General features: G+C 39.1%; 3 protein-coding genes across 3 annotated transcripts; all 3 read right to left on the reverse strand.

Moving 5' to 3' along the window:
* Positions 1-62: 62 nt before the first annotated feature.
* On the reverse strand, positions 63-5,187 carry cldnk (claudin k). Its single transcript, XM_079818008.1, has 2 exons — positions 4,252-5,187; positions 63-1,109 (listed from the first exon to the last, which is right to left on the reverse strand). Exon 2 carries the CDS (start codon positions 947-949, stop codon positions 299-301), a length of 651 nt encoding a protein of 216 aa, XP_079674134.1. The 5' UTR covers positions 950-1,109; positions 4,252-5,187; the 3' UTR covers positions 63-298.
* On the reverse strand, positions 63-15,086 carry btr02 (bloodthirsty-related gene family, member 2). Its single transcript, XM_079817994.1, has 8 exons — positions 15,024-15,086; positions 10,851-11,145; positions 10,657-10,740; positions 10,251-10,475; positions 7,520-7,661; positions 6,209-6,235; positions 4,252-6,122; positions 63-1,109 (listed from the first exon to the last, which is right to left on the reverse strand). Exons 2-7 carry the CDS (start codon positions 11,142-11,144, stop codon positions 5,578-5,580), a joined length of 1,317 nt encoding a protein of 438 aa, XP_079674120.1. The 5' UTR covers position 11,145; positions 15,024-15,086; the 3' UTR covers positions 63-1,109; positions 4,252-5,577.
* Positions 15,087-15,174: 88 nt separating this feature from the next.
* LOC307128722 (GTPase IMAP family member 7) lies at positions 15,175-22,493 on the reverse strand. The gene is made up of 4 exons (XM_079820664.1): positions 22,370-22,493; positions 20,910-20,953; positions 19,629-19,737; positions 15,175-19,544 (listed from the first exon to the last, which is right to left on the reverse strand). Exons 3-4 carry the CDS (start codon positions 19,687-19,689, stop codon positions 18,556-18,558), a joined length of 1,050 nt encoding a protein of 349 aa, XP_079676790.1. The 5' UTR covers positions 19,690-19,737; positions 20,910-20,953; positions 22,370-22,493; the 3' UTR covers positions 15,175-18,555.
* Positions 22,494-22,560: the final 67 nt, after the last annotated feature.

Below are 22,560 nucleotides of genomic sequence, written 5' to 3' on the forward strand. Positions count from 1 at the left end.
GAACTATCATCAGCATCTTCTTGAAGAGACAGACATCCAAAGAATTCAGAGAAGACACGATAAAGGATTTAAGGTTTTATTATTGAATAACATAACAGACAAATACAGAAAAAGACAGACTTATAAGTGGACATTAGAGGTGGCAAGGAAACTTGATTTCACATTTCTATTCACTACCTCCATCATACTACAGAAATATTCTGAATGATAAAAAATAGATGAGAATTAACTTGAATCTATCACAATGGGAAACTCTAGCAGAGAAGGCTTTCGGGGACCGGCGTGTCGCTGCTGGTCGTTAAACATAACCCTTGACCTGGGCAGCTCCACCCGCTCTGCGTGGGCTGCTCTCGCCGCTGCTAAACGTAGGAGAGGAGGGAATCCCGGGGGGATTGGACCCTGCGTAGAGGAGCGATCCACCGATCAACAGCAAGGCCGAACCCCCCCAACCCAGGTAGAGCATGGGGCCGAGCTCACGTTTGTGCGGGGCTGCCACATAGGGGTCATAGAAATCCCTGATGATGGAATGGGCCGTCCAGCAGACAGGTACGAGGATGAGGAACCCTGCAATAACAAAGAGCACCCCGGACACGCGGGCAAAGCGTGCCTTGAGGCTTGGGAGGCCCACACACTGGGTGCACTTGATACCCAGAACACCCAGCGTGAGCGACAGGGTGCCGATAAGCAAAGCGAGAACCGTAAGACCCCGGGCGGCCTTCATGTCACTGGGAAGAGCCAGCAGGCTGTCATACACCTTGCACTGAATCTCCCCTGTGCTCTGCCAGATGCAATTCATCCACAGGCCCTCCCATGTGATCTGTGCCGTTACTATGTTGTTCCCGATAAAGGCAGTGACCCTCCACATGGGCAGGGTGCACACCAGCAAACCGCACACCCAGCCGATGATGGACAGGACCAGGCCGAGGAGCTGCATGCCGGTGGTTGCCATGATGAATCTTTTCAAAGAATGATCACTTGGAAGAGTCCAATAAATTGCACAGATGGAAACCTTCAATACACTTCAAGGTCAGCGAGAAGCGTTAAGTCCTTTCCCTTTCTTCTTAAGTGAGTTCCAATAAAGAAACAGTGTAGTAGACTGGCAAGTGGACCTAAAAGTTAGAACAGAGGAAAGCATATAAGTTAAAAGTAACTCTGACATCACATACTGATAGAACTTGCAGTCTTGACATGAATTATTCAAACTCTTTAAAATCTTTTCTAAACATTCATGGTTTGAAACAGGCATGTCTATTCCTGCTCCTGGAGGGCCACCTTACAGCAGAGTTTAGCTCTATGCCCAATCAAACACACTAGAAACAGCCAATCAAGGTCTTTATGACTAAACTTCCAGACAGGTGTTTTGTTGCTAAACTCCAGAAAAGTGGCAGTGGAAAAGTGGAGAGTGGGATATCTGCAGATTGGAGTAATAGTTTTGCCAAAAGGTAGGGGCGTGCTAAAAGGTAAGGGCTTGCCAAAAGGTAGGGGCGTACCAAAAGGTAGATGCGTGCAAAAAGGTAGGGGCGTACCAAAAGGTAGGGGCATACCAAAAGGTAGGGACGTGCCAAAAGGTAGAGGCATGCCAAAAGGTAGGGGCGTACCAAAAGGTAAGGGCTTGCCAAAAGGTAGGGGCGTACCAAAAGGTAGATGCGCGCAAAAAGGTAGGGGCGTACCAAAAGTTAGGGGGCTTGCCAAAAGTTAGAGGCGTACCAAAAAGGTAGGGGCTTGCCAAGAGGTAGAGGTGTACCAAAAGGTAGAGGCGTACCAAAAGGTAGAGGCTTGCCAAAAGGTAGGGGCATACCAAAAGGTAGAGGTGTACCAAAAGGTAGAAGTGTACCAAAAGGTAGGGGCGTACCAAAAGGTAGAGGCTTGCCAAAAGGTAGAGGCTTGCCAAAAGGTAGGGGTGTACCAAAAGGTAGAGGCGTGCAAAAAGGTAGGGGTATACCAAAAACTAGGGGTGTACTAAAAGGTAGAGGAGTGCCAAAAGGTAGAGGAGTGCCAAAAGGTAGGGGCGTACCAAAAGGTAGAGGCGTGCCAAAAGGTAGAGTAGTGCCAAAAGGTAGGGGCGTACCAAAAGGTAGAGGAGTGCCAAAAGGTAGGGGCGTACCAAAAGGTAGTGGAGTGCCAAAAGGTAGGGGCGTACCAAAAGGTAGAGGCGTGCCAAAAGGTAGAGTAGTGCCAAAAGGTAGGGGCGTACCAAAAGGTAGAGCAGTGCCAAAAGGTAGAGGAGTGCCAAAAGGTAGGGGCGTACCAAAAGGTAGAGGCGTGCCAAAAGGTAGAGGCTTGCCAAAAGGTAGGGGCGTACCAAAAGGTAGAGGCGTGCCAAAAGGTAGAGGCTTGCCAAAAGGTAGGGGCGTACCAAAAAGTAGAGGCGTGCCAAAAGGTAGAGGCTTGCCAAAAGGTAGGGGCGTACCAAAAGGTAGAGGAGTACCAAAAGGTAGAGGCGTTCAAAAAGGTAGGGGTATACCAAAAACTAGGGGTGTACTAAAAGTTAGAGGAGTGCCAAAAGGTAGAGGAGTGCCAAAAGGTAGGGGCGTACCAAAAGGTAGAGGCGTGCCAAAAGGTAGAGGAGTGCCAAAAGGTAGGGGCGTACCAAAAGGTAGAGGCGTGCCAAAAGGTAGAGGAGTGCCAAAAGGTAGGGGCGTACCAAAAGGTAGAGGAGTGCCAAAAGGTAGGGGTGTACCAAAAGGTAGAGGAGTGCCAAAAGGTACACAATGCTACAACAGAAACTAACCCCTACCCCACTCACTAACAGGCAGCTTTTGCAACAACTGTAAAGACCTTTCGGCACGCCCATTACTCCAACCTGCAGATAGCCACACTTGATCTGGAAGACCTTGATTAGCTGGTTCAGGTGTGATTAAACAGGGTTGGAACTAAGGGTTGCTGGGAGGTGGCCCTCCAGGAGCAGGACTGGACACTCCTGAGTTAAGCTTTATCTAGCATTTTTTGGCATACAATACCCGAAAGCATTTGCAAAAATTGCTTGTCACTGTACCTCAAAGGGACTTTGTACACTATCTAAACCAAAAAGGTGCATATAAGTACTCTAGAGTAGGTTTATATATACCTAAGGTACGATCTGTTTAGGGGTAAATGAGGTACAAAGATGTCCTTGTGAGAGCCCTACCCTAGTTTCAAGCTATATTTACTGTCCGAGAGAATAATGTCTATTACAACAGAAGATCATTTCTAATTGTCTTTCAATTTGTTTTAAAACGAGCAAAACGTTTTTGTTAAAGTAGACTAATATATAAAGTAAACAGGGCCAGAAATGTGAAGCTCAGGTTTTTTATTATGCAAGTTGTACAGTCTAAATCCACCTTGAAGTGGAACTACTTTTTCAGGTGAATGAACTTTTGGATATGCATTCCTGTGAGTAGGATTCCAGGTAAACAGGTGTCTTTCTTGTATTTAATGCGTGTGTCGTTCGTCTGGTTTAGTGGTGTTACGTGGTTAGGACGTTGAGGATGACAGATTGGATTACAGAAAGATCAGTGATTATATCAAACTAGTCACATGCTAACAGTGATTGCTGTTCTATTCACACTACGAAACTGTCTGTCATGACTGATGTCTTCTGCTGTCAAACATTTCATTTCATTGAATAGCAGACACATCTAGATATTTAACCTGCTAAATATCTCTCAGACATCTGCGGTGCATCGTCGAATCTCTCAGATTCCGCAAACTGTTGACGAGTGGAAAAAATCAAAGCTAAAATTGTGTAGTGTAACCCCAGCATAAGTCTTGTAGTTATATTTTTTTAAATACTGGTCCTATGTATTTCTATTGTATTGCATTGTGCCATTTATTTTACCTAAAATAATTTTCAGTGGAAAATGATATTATGCCACAAATGCTGTTTATGCATCTTAACTTGTAACCCAGAACATTCCTTTAAATATTCATGTGGTTTTACACATAAATGTTTAGGCACTGTTTTGTACAGTGAGCATTACTGGATTCACTATACATCCGAGAGAATGGGTCCTTTTCACACTCTGGTGGGTGTAGAGCTACGCCTGGTGGGGTGAGTGGATTATCTCAGAAAAACATGAGGAGCTTCTGGACACAAGAAGCTTTCTTTGAAACGTTCAGAGTGGGCCAAGCAGACTTGAGTCTGTTTATGTCCAATCTGAATGCAGTGCCTCAGTGATAAACCTCAAATAACAGCCTTTTAGTAACATATCAAGTTATTTACTGAACCATTAACTTCTTATTTCCATCGTAAATGACTGAAATTGTTGTTACCTGATTGATGACAATGAAGTCCCTGAAGTTTAACTCCTTCCACAGCCACTCATCTGCTAATCCTCCACCTTCTTGCGTTGGGTGCCTTCGATCTGGATACAGAGCTTTACCCGAAATGCCATAAACCTGTGATGGAGGTGAAACCTATAGATTCAGACCTCTGGAGAGGCTCAGCCTGGGTGAATGTACGTTTCAGAGTGAAGTGCTGCCCTCTGAGATGCCAGCTTGGGTCTGTGTAGCGGTGGGTAGAAGCATGCGCTTATGTGTGCGTTCGTGTCAGTGTGTGAATGCGTTAATGTGTCTTGAGTGTGTCTCCCAGTGCCTGGTGTACCAGCACAATGACTCGCTGTTCTCTCGCCCTCGCGCTCCTCGATCCCCAACCCAACCCATCCATCTAGTCCTCTTTTTCATCCTTCGCCTTTTTGTTCCTTGAAGTGAACTCCATACTTTCTTACTACCTTTCATTCATTTCGCATTCATAAAAGTTCACAGCGTGAGCACAAGTATGCTAACGTCTTACTTTCATGTCTCTATGACAATGGAATATGTGTAAAGTTATTAAATAACATTTGAGGAATAAATAAATAAGAAAGTACAATTGTAGCTATTGCACATTTTACATATGGATCTAACCATTTTGTTCCTTCAAACAAATGCATCATAATCATTTGTATAACTAGATTTTTTACATTTTACAGAGAACGTCTAAGCGGTACTTGCCCGCACAAAACGTGCTATGGTGTTGTGTAGTTGCCAGGGCATTGCTATGCAGTTGATAAGGTGTTCTGAGTGTTTGTTTGTTTTTAGCATTTTGCCAGGCATTTAGCAAATAGCAAAAAAAAATTTCATTTGACATTATTACAAAGTACGCTCTTTAAAAGTCTGTTAAGAAACAGTCTTGAAAGTGTGCTTATTACTGTGGCCTTTTATTTTATTATATCTGCAAGTACAGTTCTTTAAAAATATACTTTGAAGATTTTATGTACATTACAAGTGCATATTCAGTAATATTAATTCTAGTCTCTAGATATTGCTTCAGTCCCTCCTTTAATGCAAGTCAATGGGACTTTTTTTTTTTTTGCTTGTTATATTGTCCAGCAGGTCAAGCGCAAGTTTGATCGCCTAGAAAAAAATATCTACCTCTCATGAAAAAGTTGCAGTTTGAGGTATCCTTCATGTCTGTAATTAATAAAATAACAGTTCAAATAAGGTTTAGTAATAAATAAAAAGGAATATATGTAATAATAATTCTAACAATAACAAATCATTGCATCCTGTAATGGCAGTGGTAAAGGAAGTGAAAGCAGTAATGGCTAGCATATTGTTTCAGATGCTGCAACAGCTGCTGCTGATGATAAGGGGAGCAGTGTTCTTTTCCCCATGGGGTCGTCCCGGGCTGAAGATGGGGTGGAGCTTATCTGTGAAAGTATCTTTGAAAGTGTAGATATGAGTCCCGGTATCCAAACAATAGAAAGACACGCGCCCACCCTCGTAGTCCAGGTAAATAGATACTCTTTTGGGCTTGTTACTGAGGCTAAAGGAAGTTGGAGGGAATGTGTTAGCAACATACTGGGTGCCATTCTTTAAGCTAAGCGTCCAGAAGCCATTGGCTGGACATATTGTGAATTTTCCCTTTCTGTTGACAGATTGTCTAGCTACGCCCAAATCCCAGTCAGTCTTGTCTCCAACCTCCACTTCCCAAAGGTGTCTCCCATAGCTGAAGGCTTCCTTGGACATTACATTAGCCACCCGGTCAAACCTCTTGGGGTTCTCTGGGACTTCTTGCCTCTTATTCGCGTGTCTAACCTCCTTTCGGTCCTCAGAGATGTAGAGGTAAGCGTGAGCTGTCCGGGGATTCATATTAACATCAACTGAAAAGGAAGACAGACAATTGGCTTTCTAGAGAATCTCACAATGACAGAAAACCAATTCTGTAAAAACATCAACGAAAACACACCTGAGTACCTCTGCAGCCTCTTCAGTTCTGAAAAGTAACAAATTGCACATGAATCACAAATAGCATAAAAATTATGCTAGCTTGCTAAAAGTATTGTTTTCTTATATTAAAGCTGCATTTAAAGGACACAGGCCACTTTCAGTCTTGTGGACTTACAATGGCTGCTGCAAGCGTGTCCGTTAAAGGAACACTTTTTTGGGGGGACTTTTTGGGACTTTAGCTTATTCACCTTATTCCCCAAAGTTAGATAAGTCCATACATACCATTCTCATCTCCGTGATTGCTATAACTCTGTCTGATGCACCCACCGCTAGCCTAGCTTAGCACAAAGAGTGGAGGTAAATGGCTCCAGCTAGCCTACTACTCAATAAGTGACAAAATAACGCCAACATTTTCCTATTTACATGTTGTGATGTGTATAGTTACATCGTGTACTAAGACCGACGGAAAATTAAAAGTTGTGATTTTCTAGGCCGATATGGCTAGGAACTATTCTCTCATTCCTGCGTAATAATCAAGGAACTTTGCTGTCGTACCATGGGTGCAGCGGCGCAATGATATTACGCAGCACCTATGTATGGACTTATCTAACTGGGGGATACGGTGAATAAGCTAAAGTCCCCAAAAGTCGGCGTGTTCCTTTAAGTTCATGAGACCGTATGTCCCGTTTGTAATTTTAGGTCTCAGAAGGGTGCTCGCGAGCGCCCCCTTTGTGGTCAGTATGTGCCCTCGATGCGCACTTTTGCTGAGCCCGCACTGAAGCGAACTCCACTGCAGAAATCTTTTCAACAGTCAAAGTGCCGTTACGTCAGGAAAGTGCAGACTCGTAGGAAGACCGCAAATGTTTAAGGTGCCATTTGAGACAGGGCCACAGTTTATCAAGTTATCTTAAACAGTTCTGACCTTAAAACTCTCAATTGCGAGTCTATATCTCTCAATTCTGACTTTATGTCCCGCTAAGTTTATAACTCACGATTGATATAAACTCGCAATTGTGAGATAAAAAGTCATCATTTTATAATATGATTTTTTTTTTTTCTGGCGGAAACAAGTTTCTATAGTAATTGGCCATTTTAAGAAGCAAAAGGTGAAAATACATTAAATTAAAATGCATTTAAAAGGTGAAAATACATTAAATTAAAATGCATTTAAAAGGTGAAAATACATTAAACTGTACAGCTTTGGACCCCAGAACATGGAAGTATATACTGTATGTTTTGACTGCTAAAAAAGCACACGCTTGATAAATGGAAGAAGGTGTGAGAAATATGTTAAGTAATAGGCAAAAGCATAGTATTATTTCAATCATACCAGCTTTAGAAAGTCTTTTAGCTTCCACCGTGACTGTATCCATGAAGTCAACCACAGCCTGGCTGGTGACGCCAACACAAGGATCAGTCTCCAGTGTGACTTTGGTCCAGTCTCTCATCGCTCGTGGTATATGACTGAAGCTCTGTGGATGAAAATAGAAATTATTCTTTACTATGGAATACAATACATGTTAAAAGGAATAGCTCACCCAAAATGAAAATTCTATCACTGCCCTCATGTTATATGTATATTTTCCCCCATGTAACACTAAGAAAAACTTTTGAAGGATTTCACACTGCTCTTTTCCATAAAATAAAAGTTCAAGGTTCATAGTGACCATCAACACTCGAAAAATTCAGTGACTTCGTAAATATCACAATAATAAATAACTCTCACTTAAGTTAGACATGCCAGAATAAATTATTAAAATTGTGTCTAAAATGTACATCTATTGATTAAGTTATCAAATTATATTTTAAAATATACTTGATCTTTTTGTTACATTTCAATCAAAATATTTGAGAATGGAGAACTTATACTGATCAGTTAAAAATGTTTTAATTATTACTTATTTCATATCAGTATTATTAATCTTTAGCAACAAATTAGGAATGTAAGTAGGACACAATTACCTAACACAATCAAAAAGAGGGAAATCTGATTTTCCCAGCATGCTTTAATATGAATTGTATAAGTAGAATAAATGTTGAAATTAAGTGTTATTGTCACAGGAGGTTGTGGCAAGGAGAGTTGAGAGGCAGGATCTAACACAGCATTCGTTTATTTAACTTTACAAATAAGGTAACAGAAACACAGAAGCACTGAATAAATGCAGGAGAACGAGTTAAACGCAACCAACTTAACATTGGCGTGAGAACAGACAACGATGAACAGAAAATGAGGGCTATGGGCGAATTCCAAACAGTGTTTTTGTACCCTTGAAGGGCACTTCAGGAAGGGGACGTCATTTGTAGGAGCATTCCAACCGAAAGTGAACAACAGGACCGCGTTTATTTAACTTTACAAATAAGATAATAGAAACACTGGAGCACTAAATAAACACACCGAACGAGAATGAGACGCAACCAACTTAAAGGGATAGTTCACCCAAAAATGAAAATTAGCCCATGATTTACTCACCCTCAAGTCATCCTAGGTGTATATGATATTCTTCTTTCAGACGAATAAAATCGGAGGTATATTAAAATGTCCTGGCTCTTCCAAGCTTTATAATAGCAGTGAATGTTGGGTCATGAAATTCATAAAAGCGCATCTATCCATCATATAACTGCTCCACACGGCTCCGGGAGTTAATAAAGGCCTTCTGAAGCGAAGTGGCGCGTTTGTGTAAGAAAAATATCCATATTTAAAACTTAATAGACTAAAATAACTAACTTCCGGCAGATCGGGGGGAAAAAAACTGTAACTGGTGTGCAATGTTGTCAAACATAAGCATTTTGAACTGCGAGAGGCACTACACTTTTTTCTGTAAGTTGAATCTGGTGATCTGGTGGAAGCTAGATATTTTACTCTATAAAGTTTTAAATATGGATATTTTTCTTACACAAACGCATCGATTCGCTTCAGAAGGCCTTTATTAACCCCCCCGGAGCCGTGTGGAGCAGTTATATGAAGGATGTATGCACTTTTATGGACTTCAAAAAAGTAATAAAGCTTGGAAGAGCCAGGACATTTTTAATATAACTCCGATTTTATTCGTCTGAAAGAAGAATGTCATATACACCTGATTTGAGGATGAGTAAATCATGAGATAATTTTGGGTGAACTAACCCTTTAACGTTGACGTGACAACGGACAGCGATAAACAAATAGTGAGGGCTATATATACACAGAGTGAACTGGAACAGAAACAGGTGTGTGACTAATCAGAAACCATGGAATAAGGATCGGGAACACAGGTAAATGGCATGGGGGGAAAACAAAACCAAAACACAATGAAACTAAACAAAACCCTGACAGTTATTTTGTGTGTTTTTGCACAAAATTAATATAGAAGGAGATCTGTTAGTGTTTAATGTTCTGTTTTGTTGTTATTTTGTATGGGTTTCTGTAATGTTGTCGTCTTATGGAGGTTACCATTGTGGTGAAGAGTAGAGCCTGTGGTTAGATCGAGGAAGGGCCAAGAGACAATTAGACTATATATACTACATGTTTCTTTACAATAAAAGCAATAACTATGTGTGTGCCACTGCATTGATGGCTTCTTAATCATGTTAGCACATGTACTATGACTCGTGCACTGTATTCAAAGCCTCCATGAGAGAGCTTTGTGTGAGGATCCGACCGATATTTAAAACTGTTTCACTGTAAATTGTGTTGATTTCACAACCAAATGTGATGTGAAAGTTTATGGGATGGAGAATGAGAGTTATGTCAGAGGGGAAGGTTTAAATAAGAACAAGGTAAAATTGCAGTCTGTTCTTCACTTTTAGCCAGTAAGTCTTTTTTGGTTATTTTTGGAGCAGACATGATCACTAAACTGTAGTTGTGTGGCAAGCAGCATAAAGATCTTTAAAAAAAAATTAATGTTCTACTGAAAAAAATAGAGTACAGTATATGGTTTTTGAACAACAGGAGGTTGAGTAAATACTGATTTTTTTGGGGGAGAGCAATTCCTTTACTATTAACATAATGGATTCAAAGAATAGACAAAGTAACACAAAGAGAAAGAATATTGATAGCAAACAAACAAAACAAGAAATGTGATTACCTTTTTAAGGCGTTCCTTGTCATTCAAGTGCTCTGGGTTGGTGTGTCCATTGTCCAGTTCAAGGATTTCTTTCTTCAGGTCTTTCACAAGTCTTTCAACTCTTTTCTCCGCCTCTTTTTGTTTCTGCTCAACTGCTGTCACTACCAGTTTATGGCTGTTCTCTAAGGCGCTCAACAGAGAAGAAAACACCCTCTGACTTTCCTGAACCTCTCGGAGACATGAGCTCTGTTTTGAGGAAGAACAGTTTTTCTTTTAGAAATAATTGTAATAAATCTGGTTTAAAAAAATGAGATTATCAGGCAAGTTTAAAATAATATTTCACAAAAAATAAAACATTTGCTCTTCATTTATTGATATTTAAATTGTTACTGTGTTTTTAAATGCTGTGTTGCATTCAGTCACATACCTTGAGGAGCTTTAAGGAATTCTGAAGTTTCTCAATCTTTTGAACTCTTTCCTGAATCATTTGATCCACCTCTCCTGCATTCTTCTGTTTGCAGTACATGAGTGAAGAACAAAACCACAAAATTGTAAAAAAAACAACAACAACAACAACAACATCTGATTTAAAGGATGTAATTATTTAAATGATGTACTCACAGGCTCATCTTGAAGTTCATCCATACTAAAGAACTTCGATTTAGCAGCCAAACGTGTCTTCCTGTAGTTTTCGGTGACGTCCGCCAGTATGCGGTTCACACTGATATGTGGTCTGGAGCCAAAGGCCCTCCTACAGAGCGGACACTCTTCTGTCCCGCTGCGGCTCCAGTACATGCGCAGACACATTTTACAGAAGCTGTGGCCGCAGGGCGTTGTCACTGGATTGCTGAAGATGTCCTCACACAGAGAGCACAGAAAGTGCTTCTCGGACAGGAGACTCATGCTAGATTCCATCCTTGAAAGATCAAAACGGCAGAAAAACTCAAAGTACAATTCTGTATCACAAATCACGTTTACTTAACTAAATAGTTATATAAAATTGGGTCCCACTTTTAATCAAGTGCCTTTAAAGGGATAGTTCACCCAAAAATGTAAATTATCCCAGAATTTACTCATCCTCAAGCCATCCGTGTATATTACATTCTTCTTTCAGACGAATACAATCAGAGTTATATAAAAAAATATCCTGGCTCTTCCAAGCTTTATAAATGACATTATAGTGCCTCTCGCAGTTCAAAATGCTTAGGCTACGTCTGATGTCATCGTTACACTTTTTTTGTAAGTTGAATACGGAAGGTGGTCCGTCGGAAGCTAGATATTTTACTTTATAACGTGTTAAATAGGGATATTTTTCTTACACAAACGCATTGATTCGCTTCAGAAGGCCTTTATTAACCCCCTGGAGCCGTGTGGATTACTTTTAGAATGGATGGATAGACTTTTTTGGGCTTCAAATTTTGGGCTGCCATTCACTGCCGTTATAAAGCTTGGAAGAGCAATGATGTTTTTTAATATAACTCTGATTATATTCATCTGAAAGAAGAATGTAATATACACATAGGATGACTTGAGGGTAGGGCTGTAACGATTTGACCAAAAATAAAAACCTCGATTAATTGAACATTTGACCTCGATTACGATTAATGAACGATTATTTTGCTTCTTTTTTTTTTGCCCTCATAAGGTTTTTGAGTAAGTTCACTGATAAGGTTTGTACTGTAAATATGTTCTACTATAAAAGGTGGATTTTTTTTTTTCTAATGAAAAAGTGCATTGTGATTTTAAAATACTTGAAGGAAACGGTTCACTTTCAGCAGTTATTGTCTATGGAGCAGATTTCTGTTTGTTGTACATCAGATACAGATAAATTAACACTGTAGGCCTACATTACATTTATTTGAATGCATTAATGAGAGAGTGATTGTGTGTGTGAATTACTCTTACCGTCTCTATTCATTATGAAGCTGTGGTTTGTACTTACTTCAAAGGTATTAAAATGTATGCCTATAATGGTTGAGTTTCTAAGCTACTTTAGTGACTTTACTTTAGTCACAGCTTCTGTCTGAGTGTTCTTTTGTCAAAATATATCAGGCATTAGTTCAACATAATACACATCTGATGGTCGAAACTCACTTTAATGTTCAAACTGGCAGGGCTTAAACCACCTACAAATGACAAGCTTTGTGAGGACGCAGGTGAAAGAGGTCTGCCTTCAGGGCGCGCGCGTTTTCAGAGACGCGACACGGCTCGGCTCTGTGTCACTGAAAAAAGCTGAGCACTGAACGGAGAAGTTTTCCGTATTGTTGTTGTTGAATAGTTCACAATCGCTTTAAATGTTGAAACTGGCAAGCCTTTAAACGCATTTACTTGACAAACTTTATGAGCACGAAAGTGAAAGCGGCTTCGGTGCTTGCACGCGCCGTCTGTGTGTGTGTGTGTGTCAGCGCGTAGGCTATAAGAACAGCAATTAACTGACCCTGTATAAACTGTGTAAAACATGCAGCTACTATAGTGATTCTGGGCATCTATAAACACTGATAACTGCTCCTGCATCTGTGTGCCTTCAAACTGCACTTGATGTGACTGACGGGGCGGAGTCACGTGAAAACCAAAATAACCGACATGGGAAAAATACGTCGGTTAGAGATTCTGAATGTCGGTTTCGGTTATTTTTCGATTAATCGTACAGCCCTACTTGAGGGTGAGTACATCATGGGGTGATTTTCATTTTTGGGTGAATTATCTCTTTAACCACTATGTACGAACATTTAAAGGGGTCATGCACTGATAAATCTAATTTTCTTAGCTTAAGAAGCTACCATGTAAACAGCGATTTCTATACCTTAATCCGGTTAAAGTCATACTCGAAGTAAACGCAAATCAAATCGAATTGTGTAGTATGCCTATTTTAGTCGCATTATCGAAGTGCATTGTAGACATGTACACACCTTAATCTAACTATTAACGCCGTGTAGGAGTTTTCGCCGCATTTTGTGACAGGACACACACACACCAGGCAAGTGCAGAGGGGAGGGCTTTGGGAGCTCGAGCCCCTGCCCTTTTTAAAAATTAATCAAAAGTGCCCCTCTCAACAATCATCAATAATACAAAACAAAATTACATTAAACAAAATTACGTTAAAAAGTATAAAATCACTCGTTTTATAAAGTAACACTGTCCAACAGCGACAACCGCAGGTTAAGTTACAGTGGGTTGCCTGAGCCCATTGAATTTTAACAGACCTGCCAAAGTCGCGCTATGATTGGACGTCGGACAGCGTAGCGTGGCATGGGGATGTAATGACGTGCCATTAATCAAGCTATGTTCTATAACATGTAAAACGGGAACATGAACGGAATCTTCTAAAAGCAACTCATGTAAACACCTTAATCAGAATATTGTCTTATTCAGAATAAGGTCAAAAATTAGATTACTGCTGTCCATGTAAACGTAGTCACTATGTCTCTTAGTAGGGTGAAAATAATCTGTTATTTAAACTGTGATTAAATTACATATAGAAAGCGATCAGAGTGCGATTAAGTTGCAATGACGATATCGCTGCATTCATGCTACAATCACTCCACCTTTCATGCATGCCACCATCTAAAAATATAATGCCAAAGATTTAAATATAATTTTACAATCAACACTTTTCACGATACTAAAACGCACAATGCTAAAAGTATTTGAGAGAGTTCAACATGTAATAATAGCTATTTCATATGCAAAGATGTCAGCCAATCACAGCAGTGGGCGTTTACAATGAAGTCTCAATGCAGACATGCCCCAACAGAGCGTTCAAATCAGAGGGCTAAAATCAGTGTAAGAAAAATGCCTTTTATTTCTAAATTATGACATTTTTTTATTTAAAAATCTTACTAACATTATAAGTGCACCCCAGGAAACATTCCAAAATGCAAATCACGAACCCTTTAAATTAATAATTTGATACGATGCACTTATTGTGTACGTACGTTTTTTCAAAATGTAGTATGCATGTATTTACATCTGGAATTTCTGTAATTACATCTATATTTACAACATTGACCCTTCACTTACACCCTTAAACCCACCCATACCATCCCTAACCTTACCCATATCCCACCTCAATAGCAGCACCAGTGTTTTGCAATACAAGCACAATAAGTGCATTGCAATTATTTTAAGTACATAGTACTAAAGTAAAGACACCAATATAAAGTGTGACCAAATAGGACATTTGTATAGCCTGTTTAATCAAAGTACTTATGCCTACGGGACTGATGATGATCTGATGTAAGAACGAAATACATTAGCTAAGATAAGAGATCAGAAAATTCTTGATTTAACACAACATACCAGGGTAAAAACACATTATGCTGTCCTCTACATAACTTGACTCTGCATTGACTATAGGTGATGTATTGAGCAAAGCTTCAGCTATTGTGCCTATGTAAATATTTGCAAACGAGTGTGTATGACATTCCATTCAGTGTAATGGGGATCTTCAGAGGCCTCTATTGAGCGTCAACATGGTGTGGTATGGGGAAGAACAAGTTCAACCAGAAACCCCATGTCGACAACAGGACAAGTCTAAATATTTATCTAGCAGGTTTAAAGACAGATTTTCAGACACGTTTCTCAGTAGCTATAAACATTTAGTAATTGGTTGAACTTAAAAACGAACTGCTTAGTTCAAACTGGAACTGTATTATAGGCTACATTTATCATTAAAATATTTACCCCACATTTGGATGTTATTTAAAAATCTGCATTGTGGCTGTTGCTCTTTACAGTATTAGCTAACATTTAAAGTTACAAGACAAAGGTTACAGTAATCTCACTGGATCTTACCTGTACTCCAGCGTTTGAAGAGAGTCGTTCACGTCTCATTAGGTGAGTTTCAGAAAGTGAACTAAAGCACACAGACAGGTGTGTCTACAGCAAGGGGAGGAGCCTTGGACTTTACACTGAGTCATGCACATTACGACATTATACACTCAAACTGCTTTAAAAGGTTTATTATTATTTAGAAGAAGAAAAAAATATACAAAATATTGAAGTAAAACTGAATAAATATATTTTTTCAGAAATAAACAACATCTCATATACAGTCTCTATTAAAACATGTACATATATTAAAAATATGTATTTACACAGTGCCCTCCAAAAGATGCCCAAAGGACAATATCAGCATAAATCCTTATCATATTTTGACGTAAATGCATTAAAGACCAGCAATCATGATTTCAGTTTTGATTACAAAATAATGGCTATATATAGACGCCACAATCAGATGGCCATTTGGCACAGTAAAGATTGAGTCTTTTATAGATTTATAGACACTTTTATAGGTTTACTGATTGACTGCCACTTTGTCCACATCAGACCAATCCGAACACACTTGATTGAACATGTTCGATTCAATCATTTTTCAATTTATTCAACAATTTATTTTTCTATATTCTGAACTCAAATTAATTTAAAATGTTTTCCTACCCTCAAAAAAAAAGAAAAAAAAGTTTGACTCAACAAAAAAAGTTATCTTCAATCTACAAATTATACTGAGTTAGAGGAAAATATTTTATTAACTTAATTTTAGTTAATTACTCCAAAAAAGTGGTTGAGTTGTGGACCAGTGACCAATTAATTAAATTCAACAGCTATAGAACATGGAGAACAACATATTTAGCATGGAAATTTAGTACTGAATAAGTAAGATATGAATTGTCCCTGGCATATTAGCACCGTTATTGCTCATGTCGATGCAGTGCATGCCTTCATACATCAAACTCAACCTAACCTCACAACGGTAACCACAAAAACTTCAACAAACTCTTTTAGTGTCAAACATAACAGCATACTGGGAACTAGAAATCCACTGGCCATTTATGAAGACAATTTCCTTAAGTTATATATGGTTGCACGATATAGGCCTACATGGTGCACGTCTGTTATGTACATTAGGTAAAAGTGTGCGCCACTCCTTGTACTTTTGTGTTTTCCTCAGCTAGATAGAGTAGGTTAGTTAGGGCGTAGTGTACACCAAAGAATTTCTTTGTTTTCTACATTTTTCTTTTGGTAGGCAGATTAGAGGGATTGGGAATTAGACCCTAACACTTTGTCTACACCGGAAGCGAGCGGTGCGACGTGATGCAACTAAAAACAATAAAACCTATAATAAACACTGATTCTGTCTATTCGTCATTGCGGTGCAATGTGAGATTGAATGAGTGCAATAGATAATGTCTACCATGCTTTCGGACACCACTACAAATGGCTGTCCTCTCAAATAATGTCCTACACTGAAAAAAAAGTGAATTGGATTTACATGATTTAATTGTGTACCCACATGAATCAATTAAGCAAGCAAACATAATTGGTTCATGTAACGTCAACATAATGGAATGAATACATATTATGTGACCTAATTATAGGGATAGTTCACCCAAAAATGAAAATTTCTTTCATGATTTACTCACCCTCAAGTTGTTTCAAACCTGTATGAGTTTCATTGTTCTGCTGAACACAAAAGAAGATATTTTGAAGAATGTTTGTAATCAAGCAGACAGAGCAACCATTGGTTACCATAGTAGTGGGGAAAAAAATACTATGGTAGTCAATAGTTGCTCTATATGCTTTGTTACAAACATACTTCAAAATATCTTCTTTTGTGTTCAGCAGAACAAAGAAACTCATACAGGTTTGGAACAACATGAGAGTGAGTAAATGATGACAGAATTTTCATTGTTGGGTGAACTATCCCTTTAAGTAGTCTCAAAGTGGATTTTATATGGCTCCATGACCTGATTCAGGCATTCAATTTCATATATTAATTCATCCATTTCAATTTCATATATTTTAATATTACACAACTGAATTATAATACTGCACTAGCTAGACAACAAACATTTAGCTAGCAATAGCACACATTAGCATCTAAAATGCGAAGCATTAAAACCTCCTTCAGTAAAAGCCGTTATGACATTAATTGTATTAGTCCACAACCTAAGCAAATGCTCCACTCTTCTCCTCTTTAAAGTTTGTAACACAGTCAAACTATTTCAGGTATTGTGCTGCAGTTTAAAGCCTTTCGGATCACTAGAACTAAGGTCACATGAACCAGACTATCTTTGACAAATCTAGATTTTCATCCTCAATTTTATCAGATAAAAAAACATACTTTCTTTACTTCAAGACAATGTTTAAAGCTTTTCACACTTGAAATAGTTATAACATGGGTAATTCTATAGACTATAAAGGTAAGAATAAAATGGTCTCTTCTTCACTCCAATTTACATGTTTTCTGTCACCATTTGACAAGTTTCTCCTCAAATGACGTAACTGCTACTGTTTATACAATTTGCTGTGTTTCTTTGACGTTCTAATGCCTGGTTTTTAGGTTTTTATGATTTTAGGCTATCTCAGACGAAAGCTGACACCAATCGTGGTGATTTCTGTGGTCACGGATCCTAAATGCCGGTCCTACGTCGTACAGTGAGAGAGGTTCAAAGATGGCCACTGTCATGGTTTTGCAGCCAAATATAGCCTACAATAATTTTCTGACAGTGTCAGATATTTAGCATGATCATCTCACAGTCTGTTTGCTGCTACGATCTGTGTCTACTGACTAGCCAATAAAAATGCAACATGAAATGGCACTAAAACTTAAAGCTACTTACCTTAAGCTCCAATTAACAAAATTGGCATGCCAAGTTGGCCACTTTTCCCTAGCCATGATAGTGTCCATATTATCCTCTTTCACTTACTCCTCTTTTTTTCAGCGCACATAAAAACCACAACAGCTAAAGTGCGATGCATCTCGCTCTATTTGTTTAGCACTGGCGCATGCTGATAACGTTTTATTCATCTATACTAGTGTCGTAGCCTACGATTCAATAGATGTCATAATCGTACAGTCTACATTCATGTCGTACCCATGTTTATTAGATCCATGTTTTTTAGTGTAATTTGTAATGATCTTATATAAGCAGAAACCTTATATAGATTCCTGAAATCACACAGTATGTAGCAGGCATACAGCACGTGAATATGAGGCATGCGATTGGTTGTCAGATGCTAAGCATCTAGTCATAACATTCTAACAACACATCGTACATGTTTGGCACCTCAGTGCGGGGTTAATGGCACAAAAGTGCCTCTAATCTTGTTTCGGAGCAGGGTTTCATATCCCTGGGGAGAACTTTCCGCCAAAATCGCTTCTAAATTAGTGTGAAAGGTGAAAGTAATTAGTATGTGTGAAAGGTTCCTGTACCCAGGGTTAAAAGTGGAGTTTAGAACGACGATAACCCAGGGTTAAACTCAGTGTGAAAAGCCCTATAGAGTCTGTGGAAGGTCCAGCGGTGTCAGAGGCTGACTCTATGCACTATGCAGTCACTTTGTGGGCATCCGCGAAGGAATTGGAAATGTAGCTCCATGCTGCACTAGCTGCACCCCCAAGTACACCACCAAGAGCAGCACCAATAGCAGCTCCTACTGCCATACCTTCGAATCCTATCGCAAATCCAAGAAGTCCACCTACAAACGCTCCTTTTCCCACTGCAACAGCATAATCAACAACTCTGACGGTGAAGCCAAGCTTGTCTGCGACAGCCAGCTCTGCTTTCTCTCTGCACTCCAACTGTACCTTTTCTTCATACTTCATAACCTCACTGGCAAGTGCCTCCCCTGAATGTTCGTTCTCCAGCACCTTCAACGTCTCCGTGATCTCCTTCCCCTTTGATTTTCTGATGAAACGCTCCTCTATCTGAATTCTTTTTTCTGCATCCTTAAATTCCACGTTTGAATACATTCCGTGCTCCAAGACCATCTCGTCTACCTTGGCAAGCAATGCTTGCGTCTGGCTGCCTTCAGTCCGGTTTATTTCTTCATTGAAGAAGAGGTAGTTCTGGCCACATTTCTCAGCAAGCTCTCTAAAGCTCTTGTTCTTCTTAACCTCGTCCTCTATGGACAGCGTTGTCAGACCTCTCTCGTGGTATACGACAATCAATGTGTGCTTCAAGACACGATCCCCAAAGTAGTGCACCACAGGCTCCAGTATGTTCATAGTGTCTGAGGTCAAATGAAAAGGGTCTAGAACAATCACGACAGCATGAGGACCTGGACACGAGAAACAAACTGCCTTCCTGAGTTCCTTATGAAGCACACTGTCCGGCAAGTGGTTATCCTGAAGATTTGGTGCGTTGACCAGGGTTATGTTTCTCTCCTGCACAACACCTGAACTTTTCTTGGTAGCTGAAATATTGACTTCATCTGCCGTAAAGACGCCTGGCCCCAACACAGAGTGCGTCAGTGAGATCTGATCACGACTTGACCTGCCAAAGACCAGCATCCTCAATGGTGTTTCACTGCTCACTGTGAGATGAAATTAAAACATAGGTTTCATTATTAATGGTATTAACCATAATTTGTCAAATGTTGATTTGTTCGTCAACTCACTGTTAGGTCTATCGTGTCCGAAGCTCGCTCTTCTCCGTGGTTTCCCTTTGACTGCTGCCATTTTAAGAGTAGCACTGACAGGGAGTTGAAGAATTCAGGATATGCTATTCTATTAAAGAAAAATACATTTTGAAAGACAAGTAATATTTATTTATAGACAAAATAACTAACCAAAAAAGAAGCTATTTTTAGCTAGTTGCTGAAATATATTGGTAAAAAAAGGGCAAATGATTAAGAGTCTATGATTGGATCATTATTGCAGCGATTATCATGTTTCTTTTCATTTCTTAAACAATCATTGAAGACACATCATGGCCATATTCCAGGATGACAATGTCAAGATTCAGGCTCAAATTATGAAAGGATAATGGAAGCTCGTTTCCGCCACGGAATAAAAAAGGTAATTGCAGCTTTTTTCCTCAGAATTGCAAGATATAAAGTCACAATGGCAAGTTATAAAGTCAGAATTGCAAGATATAAACTAGCAATTCTGACTTTCTCACAATTGCGAGTTTATATCTTGCAATTCTGACTTTATGACAAACAATTGTGAGATACAAAGTTAGAATTGTGATTTTTTAAAGTCAGAATACTTTATAACTCGCAATTCTGACTTTATATCTCACAATTCTGAGAGAAAAATAGTCATAATTGCAAGATGTAAACTCGCAATTGTGAGAAAAAAGACATAATTGTTAGATACAAAGTCATAATTGTGAGGGGGAAAAGAAGTCACAATTATCTTTTAAATTGTTTAACTCAGTGGCGGAAACAAGCTTCCATAAAGAATGGTAGGGAGGGAGAATGAAGAAACATTTCCACACATGAATTGGCTCCTCTGAGTCCAGACCTTAAATTCATTGACAGTCTTTGGGATGTGCTGGAGGAGACTTTACAGGGGGCTGGACTCTTGCATTGTCAATACAGAAATGTATGCACCTCTTGATGGAAATAACATTACAACATTAAAAACTATAATAGTATCTTGACACTGTTTGGTTACCAATATTCTTCAGAATATCTTCTTTTGTGTTAAGAAGAAGAAAGAAAGTCAATTAGATTTGGAATGACATGAGTGTGAATAAATGACGACAGAATTTCAATCAACTTAAACTATACCTTTAAGTTGTATGCTTGCCATTGCATTACAACAACACAAGACATAAAACTAACGTAAACAACCATTCCAAAGCATTTAGAATATTAATATAATATAAATATTAATATAATAACCTTTTATAAAAAAAAGAAAAGAAAGTATGTCACTGAAACGTAACCTACCTCGGAAGATCATGTCCATGGCACACCAACCAAGCAGCATGCCACTAAAAAAAGCAACAAATAATAAGCATAGATGCAATCTTATCACGTGGTTGTTACGTAACGTGGTGCTGAAAACTCAACGAAGAAGACCTGAAAACTCCAGAAACTAGCATAGACCACACAGAAACCATGTTAATATTAACACGGACACTGACTGAAAGAAACAAGGAGTACAAATACTAGAACACATGATGAAGCTAATTATCAGGGCACAGGTGAAAGACATGACTAATCAGGACTGACAGGGGAAAACTGTAGGTCACAGTGAACCTATTTCTAATAGGTGAACCTCACCTATTTCCAATAGTTCTTGTGTATTACATATTTATACACCAGTGACATGTATTTAGGATACAGTGGAAGCATACAGTTTTTGATTCAGCTGATATGTTCTGAATGGAAAACTATGTCTACTTGATCTTTGTAAAATATGTAATGTGTGTGTGTGTGTGTGTGTGTGTGTGTGTGTGTGTGTGTGTGGACTGGTAATCATCACGTTATGGGGACAAAATGTCCCCACAAAGATAGCAATATCCGAAATCCTCATCCTTGTGGGGACATTTTTAGGTCCCCATGAGGAAAACATCTTATAAATCAGACTAAGTGATGTTTTTTGAAAATGTAAAATTGCAGAATGTCTCCTGTGAGGGTTAGGTTTAGGGGCAGGGGCAGTGTAGGGGGATAGAATATACGGTATGTACAGTATAAAAACCATTACGCCTATGGAAAGTCCCCATAAAACATGAAAACCCAACATGTGTGTGTGTGTGTGTGTGTGTGTGTGTGTGTGTGTGTGTGTGTGTGTGTGTGTGTGTGTGTGTGTGTGTGTGTGTGTGTGTGTGTGTGTGTGTGAAAACCTAGACAGCTTCCATAAACAAATGTAACAACCCCTCTTGATCGGCAACAACAAAACAAACACTAGAGCAAAGTAGCCAAACGTTTCACAAGAACTCCACCCTATTCTGACATGGAGATTTTGATTGGTTAGGACTGTCTGTCTTTCTCCGCTGCTTTCGTTTTGAATATATATGTATAGTTCAAAAGCACTTTTCAAATGTTTATTTTGACAATTGCTACAAATTGAAAATTGCTATACTATCCCGGCGGCCGTGGGTTCAAAATGTTATATTCAGAGTTGTCCCTCTCCTTAAAACATCTAGTTGTCAGCACGCAAAGGTTTCTGCGTGAAAATAGCAGAACAGTTGTCACAAGATTCATTTCAGACGAGCTTAAACGCGTAAATTCATTCGCAGACAATATCCATAACAATAATTTACTAATCAAAATATGTTTTCTCGTGTTAGTAGGCTACCTGAGTGAGTGGGGCCACTTTCGATTTTGCACAGGCATTGACGTTTCCTAAAATCATTTTAATTTCTTCTGTAACATATTTAAATACATTATAGATTTGTTCATACCCATTTCCTGTGGTTTTCGCCAAAGTACAGCTCGATGAAAGTACGACAAAAGCTTTTTTGAGAAAAGACGTGCGTGAAAACGAAAGTAATACTGCCTCTGACGTGTCGTCGCAGCGTCACTGGTGGTCGCCCTTCTTTGAGTTGTTTTGTTTATAAAACTTAAAAAATGTCAACAACAAAAAAATCGATTC

The sequence above is a fragment of the Gobio gobio genome, assembly GCF_949357685.1.
Source record: "Gobio gobio genome assembly, chromosome: 1".
In the NCBI taxonomy this organism is placed as follows: domain Eukaryota; kingdom Metazoa; phylum Chordata; class Actinopteri; order Cypriniformes; family Gobionidae; genus Gobio; species Gobio gobio.